At 47.4% G+C, this 11,404-nt stretch overlaps 1 protein-coding gene across 1 annotated transcript; it reads right to left on the bottom strand.

Moving 5' to 3' along the window:
- Positions 1-1,043: 1,043 nt before the first annotated feature.
- LOC125528472 (wax ester synthase/diacylglycerol acyltransferase 11-like) lies at positions 1,044-6,417 on the bottom strand. Its single transcript, XM_048692944.2, has 7 exons — positions 5,957-6,417; positions 2,538-3,131; positions 2,388-2,454; positions 2,146-2,237; positions 1,793-2,008; positions 1,513-1,650; positions 1,044-1,376 (listed from the first exon to the last, which is right to left on the bottom strand). Exons 1-7 carry the CDS (start codon positions 6,293-6,295, stop codon positions 1,227-1,229), a joined length of 1,596 nt encoding a protein of 531 aa, XP_048548901.2. The 5' UTR covers positions 6,296-6,417; the 3' UTR covers positions 1,044-1,226.
- Between the last annotated feature and the right edge of the window lie 4,987 nt (positions 6,418-11,404).

Raw genomic sequence — 11,404 nt, 5'->3', positions numbered from 1 at the left:
CATTTGAGCTCGGGATTAGAAGAACACTTCCGAATTTTGCTAAGCTTGATGTTTTCACTTTTTTATATTTTCTTCTCTCTTCTATAGTTAACTCCTTCTTCGTCCAATTTTACATGCATTTCCCTCTCCTCTCACTGTCCTTTCTTGAATTTTTTCGTCCCATCTTTGGGTTTTTTTAACAGTTTTGTAACCGGCCCACCTCTTATTTACTTATTAAATAATAATATTTCTTTGTTGGCCAATAAATTGTTACCAAACAAGTATTTTTCTCCCTCACCAAAACAAAATGTCAAACAAGTGTTAGCGAATGAAATCTTTTTTTAGACAAGCAAATTAATGTTTATATAGACAGGTAAATCACTGCCTAATCTATAGATTATTTCTGCCCCTTGTTGCAGTACAATGGAGATTGTCTAGTTTTAACTGTCATCACAAATTGCCCACATATGAATATCTCACCAGATGCATATAAGGTAATTCAATCTCACCCGATGCATATTAGAGAAAGAGTATGTCATGATTAATTACTTCGTAAGGTTCCCCCACAAAAGATATTTACTGAGCAAAGTTTGAACCAAAACAGAGACGTACATCAAGATAAACAAAAAGACAAAATCTGTGAATAGTGCATCTTCTTATTTATTTTTTACTTTGGATTTATTTTCATCATATTTGGTCTTCTATTATTCTCACCATGTAGATTGAACTTTGATTTCATGTCAATGCTGTAAAAAAATGTGGAATCATGTATAATTATTTACACTAGTAGCATTTCTTAAGCTGGCATCATATAGACGAGGGTGGCAGCTATCCCAATCGTGGGCTTCGCTGCCTTTTTTTGTGAATAGAAACTTGTATTACTCAAACTCCAACAGTGTTACAATCTGAAGCAGCAAGTTCTAAAACTCTGGGAGGTCCAGAATCTAACCAAGTCATGGTTCTACCTTCCTCTCTAGCAAAGATAGCTAAACAATCACTAACTTTATTTTGGGGTCTACGAATATGGGTAATACTAGTCTCCCGAAGACTCATCATCCAGTCCGGAAACAGAAAGGACTTTTTATATTCGACCAGCATCTTTACAAATCAATCGTTGCCAGCTTCGTGATTCGTAGAATTGTGTACACTCGCTAACCAGGCTATACAGCAAGTGGCTGACTATAGTACATTGGTGCAAATTTTGTGTCATGTTCTACCTTCTAGCTAAAACCTAAGTTTCATTCATTCTACGATCTTTCTGAAGCTGCCTGACGAACAAGCCTGAGGGACTCAGCAAAGTCATCCAATAGTTGATGAGAGTCCGGGAATTGTTCATCGTCCACCGCAAGGACAAGCTTCATGATGTTCATGTAACTTTGAAAATGCACGGTTAAAGCCTACACACAATCAAATAAAACAATTACTTCTCCCCCTTTTCAAAAATAAATAAATAAAACAATTACAACACGAGAATAAGGAATCCGTGCAATTGATAACCTTGTCAGTAATGATTAGCAACGGGAAAGTGCTTACATGTGGATGCCCGTAGACACTTGTGGCAATGTAGACGATCGGATGACCATAGAACTCCACCTTCTCGGTAGGTCCGGCCAGGCTTGAGAATGACATGGTGGTGTTAGTGAACATGCCATAGCAGAGAGCCGCGGCTGCCTGTTAAAAAATCCAAATTTGTTTAACACAATTACTCATGTATACTTGGAAAAATCAGTGACGTTTTTTTCCATTGTGGATTTGAAGAACATTGATAAATCAAGCAAGCATGGTCATTTCAAAACTAAGGAGAAGTCATTACCTTAATGCCGAGGAGTTTCACCACTAGATTTCCACTCCAATATGTGAAGACCGCTTCCAAAGATCTCTTCTTCCTGTCCGCTGTCTTCTTCCCCTGCCGGATGTACTCGAGAGGATCGTCGTGCATCGCTATATGGAACGGGAGCACAATGTAACCGATCTGGTTCCCCCATTTGACAGCATTGTCCTTACTAGGATCCATCATCTGCGTCAATGTCTGCTCAAAACACAAGTTCAGAACCACTCATGAACTGTCCTGGTAACTCTGCTTAAACACAATGCATGAACTATATGCTTAAATTGTAGGAGTAGATTAGTTTTTGAGGAAAATGTATAAAACAATTTCAGACTTACATGCAGGCCGGGTGTTTTCCGGATGTTGACGAGCAACGCCGATCGCATGCGGATGTTCTTCCGCGGCTTTCTCTTGTCGCTGCTGGTCTCGCCTGAACAAGATTCAGAGCAGAGAAAACGACCATGAAATTATCACCCTTTTCCTTCCATTTTGCAGGGCAATTAGCACCTCCTTTCCGTAAGTATTGTATATGACATCCATGGTAGATAACTGATCAACTGAAGAACACCGCACCACTCACCGATCTTGCGGAAATAATAGCGCGACAGCGCCGCAGAGGTCACTCCGACAAGCACATCGTTCACAGTCTGCAGAAGCACACACACACCATTCACTGAGCTAACAGAGATCAAGTCACTGGTAATCAACAGAACAAGTACAAGGATCTTACACACTTCATGGCGTTCTTGACGAGCTTGACGTCGTCGAGGTCGAGGGTGCAGTTGAGGAAGCGCTTGCGGCGGAACTCGACGCCGGGGGACCCGAGGAACGGCGTGGGCGCGTCGCGCAGGAACCACGACGTGGCCACGAAGAGCGCCACGTCCACCAGCGTGTTCCACGCGAGCGCGACGAGCGACCAGGCCCACGCGGCGAGCGCGAGGGCGCCGGCCGAGAGCGGCGGGGCGGAGCGGCGCGGCGGCGGGGGCGACGGCAGCGCGGGCAGCCTGGCCGGGTCGGCGGCGCTGCGGGTGCAGGCGGTGAGGAGCGAGATGAGCGAGACGCCGTCGCCGAGCGAGTGGTGCATGCGGATGGCGACGGCGCCGGCCGCCTCGGAGGTCGGGAAGTCGATGACGTGGAACTCCCAGAGCGGGCGGGAGTGGTCCATTGGCCGCGTGGACAGGGAGGACACGTAGTCCTCGAGGGCACGGTCCGGGTCGGCCGACGTGGCGGCCGGGTCCAGGTCCGGGAAGATGACGTGGTCGTCCAGGTTCACCGTGGTCCGCACCCACCGTGGCTTCGCGTTCTTCTTCACGTCGTCCGACACCTGCAACGCAACGTGTGTGTTGATGCTCTGCTTCTCACCATGGCGAGCTGAGTGAACAAATCATGCCATAAAATCTGTCTCGCGAGTTCTAGCTTGGTCTTGAGTTAAAAAAATATATTCTAGGTTTGTGTTAACCGTTAAGTTTAAATAATTAAGCTTGACCAAATTTGTTTCATCAGATTCATATATTTTCAATATCGTTCGTCTCACGAGGCACATGGGTGATTAGGGCTCCCTGCCTTCCATCGGCGGTCTGCCTCATCTCCTCCGGCCTGGGAACCATGGAGGTGTTCTTTTAGGGCAGAGGGCTCCCGTTTCATTTTAGGTGTTTTTTTATTTGTTTAGAGTTTGTGTTTTGTCTAGAAAAACGAGCATAGGTTTGCAATGACTCCTTGAAAATGGCATAAGGTTCTCACCGCCTAGTGCCGATCCCAGTGGTACGACTAGCGTCGTCAAAGGATGTGTGAAGGTGTGTTTTTGGTGGATCTTACAAGATTCCGTATGTATTTGTCTTTGGTGGATTTTCTTGGATCTAGTTTCGTTCGTATGTGTTTGTGTGTCTCAATGACGGTGGTTAGTTTGGGCGTTGGTCCTGAGACGATTTTTTAATTGACTACTACAATAGGGCTTGTCCGCTCTGGTAAAAGAGGGGCAATAATGGTGGCACGCTCCAGTGTTTGTAATCGTCGCTAGATGGTCCTTGGACTCCGAAAGTAATTTTTGTTATTTTGTATGTTCTATGTACTGCTCGGTAGTTGATGAATAGATCAAAAAAACTCCCATGAAAAAAAATCATATTCATACTTATCATTGGTGGTGGAGCTATATATTGAATTCATCGGGGGCATAAGAATTTTCATTGGACTCACGGGCAGATACAAGTCGTTCAAAACTGACAATAACTTGGGAAATACTTCCTCCGTTTCAAAATAGATGACCCAACTTTGTAAACGATATGAGCATTATTTGAGGAATAAAGTCTAATTTAGATTAAGAAAAGTTGAGTTATCTATTTTGGAACGGAGGGAGTAAAAACCAATTGCGTGTATTCATCAAAATCAACAATAGATTTGAAACACGCTTTAGCAAGAGAAGATTCTTCTTCGTTTTTGTAAACCGTCCATAGTTGTTGGTCATCACAATTTCTCCTGTCGAGACTTGATGCTAATTTCTTCGGTGTGACTAAGGCTGGTCATACATATGACATTAGTCTATATTATTATTTTTATAGTGCAATGTGTCATAGAAGTAGTATCATATATGGTTGCATTTATTAGTTTATAGACTTAATATTTCTTGAGAAGCGCTATGTGATTGTAACATAATATGTTACTCCAAACACCTCTCTTCTCATTAACTAGGTGCCACATAAACAAACTTGTGTTAAAATATGTTATATTACTAGCTAAGTTACTCCCACTATGACTAGCCTGAGCCTCTGGTTTGACTGAATCATCTCTAGTAAAACGGACGGTTCGTTGGGTGTCTCGTCGCCAATGGAAACAAAAAACTTGCCGTTTTCAGACACGCCAGACGTGTAGCAAAGGAAGTGTAGCACAGAAGCCATAGGCATGAATGAAATTTGATTTGGACGTGCAACCGCTTAATGGTCATGCGTCTCTGTCACGTCGCACGCCATGAATGAATTCACTGAAATTTCCAAAGCCTGGGCCAAACTGAAGGCTGCTTAATTGCCATCCATGGTCTACAATGGCCGCTCGGTTTTTCTCCAAACTGAAGGCCGCACGACCATGCATGTGTCCGTCGGTCGGAGCAAATTGATAGCATCGGCTTCGTGCTACAGACCGGAAAGGGCTGGACTGAGCGGGACTTTGGGCAATCACCACGACAGCAAATGGGATCTGTTTTCGTGATAGGATCGCCATAATTAGAAGATACTACTTACTCCAGAGTTATTTATGGGATTGATTTTTGGGGGACAGCGATCGATCACCACTCACCCCGCAAAGTGGAATTTGTTGCCGTGCTGTGCTTGGACCGTTGCCGGTGCTGCCATGAATACGAGGGCGCAGGGCGCGACGAGGGGTCATGTCTACGCGGCCGGCCTTGGGTCCGACGCGCCGACGCCGGAACGGCACGACATGCGCATGGCCACTATCTTGGGACTTGGGCGGGCGCCGATTAACAAGCGCGGGATCAAATCAAATCAATCGGGATCAGCCATAAAAAGGAGAAAGATCTACTGTGCTACTATTACTATTACAACTGTAGTAAAATTCGGGAAAAACGAACGACGGCTTTGGGTAATTGGGTAAAGTTAAAGGTGATGCGTGATTCGTGTTCTCCCACCCGCAATTCTCGCGGGCATCAGAAGATGCCTCTTGTTGCCTACGGAGAACCTACCGAGAAATAGAATCGCAGACGCACTTGGGATTGGGAGGAACGGCAACGCGTGCCTGCCTGATCGCCTCTCTCCTGCCATCCGTAGGCGTAGGCAAGCCATTCCGAGCCCATACAGCACAGGCAGGCAGACGCTGGACCTGACTGTATTACTCTACCAAATTTGCTCGTCGGCGGGAATCTCCCTCCGTGCTCTGCGCGTGTCGTGGTCTGCACGATGGGCCGACAGCTTTGCCGAACCCGGAGCTGGAGCATGTGCGCCGATCGATCATGGAAGGTCCACGGCATGTGCCGCTCGGGGAGCCGATCTCGGGACAGAGGAAACCAACTGTTGCCATAATCTTTCCAACTATTCTTTTCTCTTCTCTGTGCAAGTTGCGAGGAGGCGGGGGGAGGTTGCCGGCAGAGGGGAACAGACAACAGAGGATGGTGGAGCAGAGCAGCAGGGCGGCCGGCGTGCGTACCTGGACGCTGCAGAAGCGGGGGTGGCGGACGAGCGTGGCCTCCAACCCGGCGCGGGCCGCCGCCACGTCCACCGGCGCGCCGAGGCCCAGCAGGGCCACGATGTAGCAGTTGAAGTGCGCCTCCCGGAACAGCCGCCCCGCCGGGCTCACAGGTTCCGCCCCCGCCCGCTCCACGTCCCTCTCCGCCTCCTTGCGCTCCCGCTCCATGCCCCTGCCGCCGGGCGCGGACGTGTTGACGGAGAGCGCGGCGCGCCTCCGCAGCGAGGAGGAGGAGGTGGTGGTGGAGGAGGACGAGGGGGAGCCGGCTGCTGGATCGGCCGTCGCGGGAGGGTCTTCCATGTCGATCGACCGGTGCTGTGGCCGTATGCGCGGGGGGCGAGCGGTCTGCCGTGCCGGTGGTGAGAGCGACGGCGGGGCTGCGAGTTGGCGACGACTTGGTTTGTTTGTCCATGATCCCGGGCGGCTAGCGTCATGACTTTATCGTGTCCGCGCCGGGTTGGGGTTGGCTGGCAACAACGGGCAGCTCCGGTCGGGGGTTGGTTGGGCCGGCCCGACTAACCGACTGGTCCTCTCCCTCGCGTGCGCGCCCGATTGGTGCGTGCGGTGCGCCAACAGGGCCCGGGGAGCAGTAAACTTAGCGTCCGTCGTTTGCTGCCGGCATGGACCAAATGCTCCAGGTCACTATCACAAGCCACGATCTCAAATCCCCGGCTAACCAAGGGCAACTACAACAGGAGTAAACATAATTGTCCGTGAATGTTTGGACCAGCGTGTCTGCATACTTCCTGTCATCCAACACAAGTCTCTACTTAGAAAGAGAAGATTTTTTCTTTTAAACTATGATGATTTTTATAGCAAATTCGGAAACTATACACCCTAATGCAGAAAAATCAAAAGTATCACCCTGTCGGCCTCCTGTTGCCGAAGAGTAACTTTTCGGCCTACCATTGACCGAAGAGGGACTTTTCGGCCAACCGCTGGCCAAAAAGGACTTTTCGGCCAACAGTTGGCCAAAGAGTCCCTCTTCGGCTAACACCGGCTCTACTATTTTAGAAAATTCATATCAATTAGGATTTTTAGTATTTTAATTTGATTCTTTTTTGCATTAGATTAGAAATTTTATGAAGTTTCTATAGATATCAAGTTTGACTAGATTTGAAAGTTTGAATTTTAATTTTTATGAATTTGCTCAAATCACTAGATTGCCTATAATTTGAGTTAGGAGTATTCTTTTTAGATGGTTCTTTTTGCTACTGGTTCTTTGTGACTTTGTTTATCAGTAGTAATTAATTGGTGAATTTTAGAATTATTTAAAATTAGGTTTTCACGAAAACAGTTCTGTTTTAGTGAAGAATTAGGTTTTGTAATTAATTGCCTATAATTCATGAAAATTCAAATTCAAACTTTCAAATCTAGTCAAACTTGATATCTACAGAAACTTCATAAAATTTCTAATCTAATGCAAGAAGAATCAAATTAAAATACTAAAAATCCTAATTGATATGAATTTTCTAAAACAGTTGAGCAGGTGTTGGCCGAAGAGGGACTCTTTGGTCAACTGTTGGCCGAAAAGTCCTTTTTGGCCAACGGTTGGCCAAAAAGTCTCTCTTCGGCCAACAAGAAGCCGACAGGGTGATATTTTTAATTTTTCTGCATTAGGGTGTATACTTTCCGAATTTGCTATAAAAATCATCATAGTTTCAAAAAAAAAATCGAAAGAGAATTGGTAGTCCGGTACCCCGGTTTATTTTCGTCCGGTTTTTTCTCGTCTCACCTGTCACCATCCCTCCAATGGTCTATTTTCTCCATCTCATTAAGAAAACAAATCCATAATTAAAGGGGAAGATCTTGTTTTGTACTTGTTTTGACAGGTGCTGATTCATTTCAATCATGTAAATAGTAGCTAATTAAGAATTCAGAAATCAGATCATATATGTGATATACCTTCCGAAAAAGACATACATAAGATTATTCTCTGACCATCTCATACATATATTGTCATCATTATCTCTACTATTAAATGACAATCACAAATTTCCTAATACAAAAAAATAACACAACTTGTTTCTTATCTTACCAAATCACGTATATTTTTTTGATCTTACCAAATCGCATATATCTCTACCCCTAAAAGGGGAGTTGTTGGTCCGATACGCACGGTTTATTTTCGTCTCCACATCCCACCATCACCCCACCACGTCGGCTTTCCCCTTCCCGTTGTTTTTTTTTTTGTCTCATTCATTCACCTCTCCACCCCTTCCCGTCAGTTTATTTTGTATCGATATGTGCACGCCCGCACCCATCCTCATGGACTGAACTTTCATTTCCTAAATCAATATAGGTTAACGTAAACTAAAACACATCGGCATTTACCATTTCACCAAACACATTATAAAATTACCAATATCTCTACTCAATCAAATATTTGTTTTCCTTCCCTTACCCACACATCTCCTTAACTTTCCTTCCTCGTCATATGTTGATTTTTTACAAGGATATGTTAATTTTGGTTTCGTCCAACCCTCATCCACCTCCACCCATTTTGTTCCGTCGCCCGATCTAGAACCCCGCGTCTTTCTCGCATGGCTGCCGTCATATATCTAGCGCCATCAGCTTCTCATGAAGATAACCCTCTCTTTCTTCTGCAACAGCATGATGGCGGCAGGTACAACGTGTGGAGGCGACTGGTGGATGCGACAGGCCACAAGACTGAGAGCGCGCGTGGAACCGAAGGAAGTAATCAAGATCGCCGCTGGGAGAGACATGCCATCCAAGTGGTCGCCGGCTCCTGCGGCGCATGTTGTGTGGGAAGCCTCTCAGGTGCACAGCCGTCTGAGGTGCGTCCGTGCTCCGGGGAAGCCTTGCCACCGGACACATCCCCAGGGACCACACCATGGAGGAGCGGCTCCGCAAGGACGACGGGTCGACAACACTGTCGAAGGGATTCCAGGCAACTCGCAAAAAAAGGGATTCCAGGCGGCATGCAAGCCGCGTCCGTCGCTACAGCCACTCAAGTGATTGCCTTTTCTTTCTTGGAACAATTGCATTAACAACCATGTCCTTGTGGATCCTAGCTCTTTGCTGCACTAGTAAATGTAATATATTAATCACACGTAAATATTAGGTAGGATATTATTTGCGTATTAATTATATGATTAACATTGGCATTAATATTTGGTATGGTATTAACTGCATATTAAACGTGTTGAGCACTCACCATTGGAGATGTCTGAGTCGTTGGATTGACCTGATTTGGCTGTCAGGATTTGTTGGATCTGACCTTTGGGTCTTTTTATATCGGTATAGATGTGTAACACCTCCACTGCATAGAGCTTGCAGGAAGTGTCTGCCTCCACTTCCCGGTCTAGGGAACCATGTCTAAATTATTATGGTTCATTTCCACTCACCAATACATATGAACCGCGCAAGAACTTTTCGTGATTGCCACAGCATATGTACTGCAGGCTGCAACAAAATCTACCGGGTACCTACATCATCCCCATTTTCACTACTACTACAATCACACTACGAGGCTACCTTCTTATTTTAGTAACTGAATTGAGATCCAAATGCACGTCTGACAAATTTGCCACCGTGAACATCGAATCTTCACTTTGATTTTGACACCGGGAGTGTTTGCTTCAATACCATAACACAAATTTAGGTTCGCTTTTGCATTCTCGGTTCAAGAAAATGGCCCAGAGAATTGATCTTCACCTTTATTCTCTAACAAAATTTCCACAGAAGTTGTAGCTGCTGAAAAATCAGATACATGAAGAAAGAAACGAATGGCCCTGCATGAGATAGTTATTTCCCTTGTTGGTGAGACTGATTGCTTGTCAAGTGAAATGATGTGACATCACAGAGCTAGATAAATGACATAATGCTCTAGTAGCATCTATGTGTGCAACCGCCGATCTCTAAGCCCTCAACTGGATTCACAGTTAGGTAATTACTGATTAGTGTAAGCTTCTACATCTACTGTTCAGCATTGCACTTCATTTTCACCCCTAATAGCCACTTAATCCATCAGAGTACATGGAGCCATACATCTCAATCACATCCAGAATGCCCTAACCTTATGATTGTTATCAAATCTAGAGAAGAGGTATGTGCGATCGGGTCGGCGTGCGGTAATTGTGAGCTCACCGTTCTTGCCATACTTGAGACGGAAAATGACCAAACGGATCACACACTCCTTGTTGACCCTCTCGCAACTCCTCTTGTTGAATCGCTCGCATGCCTCGACCTCCACAAGGCAATAGGTGTTGTCACCCACGTATACAAGACTAGCACCGACGTGCCAGCCATCATGAGGGTCGAACAATCTCTCTGTGCAAAGCTTCCAATCCGGTCGCTCGGGGCTACCCTCTGGAGACGCGGCGTCGCTCGAGCAGAGGTAACCATCAGTGTCGTGTACCATGTGGAACTTGCAGTTCCAATCAGCAGGACGGTGTATCTTGTGGAGCCCGACCCACGCGTCGAGGTCGTCGTCGTAGTGGCCGTGGCCAAAAAAGGGCAGGTCCCACTCGCCGTGGCGCCTCCACTTGCCGCTCCCCACATAAGAGAAGGTTTCAGAGGTGCGTGAGAAGTTGGCTGTGCTCCTCTGGTCGTGTCTCGTTTGAACGCATCCGTCATCATCTAACGGGTCCCATTGACCCGCGGACACGAACAGTGTGCGGCCTCCTCCCTCGGGGTGCACCGCGCTGGACTCAATGTCGCGGACACGGAAGGGAAGCGGTGACGGGATGTCGTCCCAGGTCCAGTGATCTCTGTACTGATATTCTGGTGCATCCAGGCGGTGCATGCCGTTGCCAACAACGTTGTGCCGATCCCTCCATTCCAGGTAGTCCAAGTTGGCCTCGAACACGTTGAGCCCGTTCCCGGAAGCCACGGCCAGCGTCCATGGACGACGAAGCGCCGGTGGGAGGCAAGGGATAACGGAGACCCCCGTCGTGTCGGTGTCATACATGAGGGTGACCGCGTCCTCCTTGGTATGTAGCGCGCCGGCGGCGATGATCTTGCTGCCGAGAGCGGCGAAGTTCCAAGGACGATCAGTGACATGCATCTTCTCTTGGCGGTGGACCGGAGCCGGCAGGGTCAAATCGCCCCCTCCATCGGAGCAGTTGTCGTCGTCCAGATCCAGCTTGTAGATGCTGAACCCCTTGTTCCAGTCGTCCAGCACGAGGTACAAGTGACGTCTCTTGTGAGCAGCTGCTTGCGCGGGGTTGGCATCCAGGAGAGCGATGCCGGTGGCCCTGTCGTCCACCCACGGCGACGACGACGAGAACGCGGCTGCGCAGCCGGGCGCGCGGCGACCCAGCTGAGACACGGAACGGCACCCGTGGCGACGGAGACGGCGTAGGAGAAACGACCGCAGCATCGTGGCTTGTTGTGCATGCGACGGGGCGGCTGATGGATACGAGGAGGATCGGGAGCTAGCTAGCT

This window comes from Triticum urartu, chromosome 1A, assembly GCF_056163025.1.
Source record: "Triticum urartu cultivar PI428250 chromosome 1A, HENAU_Tu73, whole genome shotgun sequence".
Classification (NCBI taxonomy): Eukaryota; Viridiplantae; Streptophyta; class Magnoliopsida; order Poales; family Poaceae; genus Triticum; species Triticum urartu.
This window is presented reverse-complemented; position numbering and strand designations above follow the sequence as displayed.

Excerpts from the sequence above, each read along its gene's own strand:
- LOC125528472 (XM_048692944.2), bottom strand. The coding sequence starts at position 6,295 with ATGGAAGACCCTCCCGCGACGGCCGATCCAGCAGCCGGCTCCCCCTCG. Across the intron at positions 2,455-2,537 it reads TCAAGAACGCCATGAAGTGT|ACTGTGAACGATGTGCTTGT; the intron begins GTAAGATCCTTG and ends GTGCTTCTGCAG. Across the intron at positions 2,238-2,387 it reads CTATTATTTCCGCAAGATCG|GCGAGACCAGCAGCGACAAG; the intron begins GTGAGTGGTGCG and ends AATCTTGTTCAG.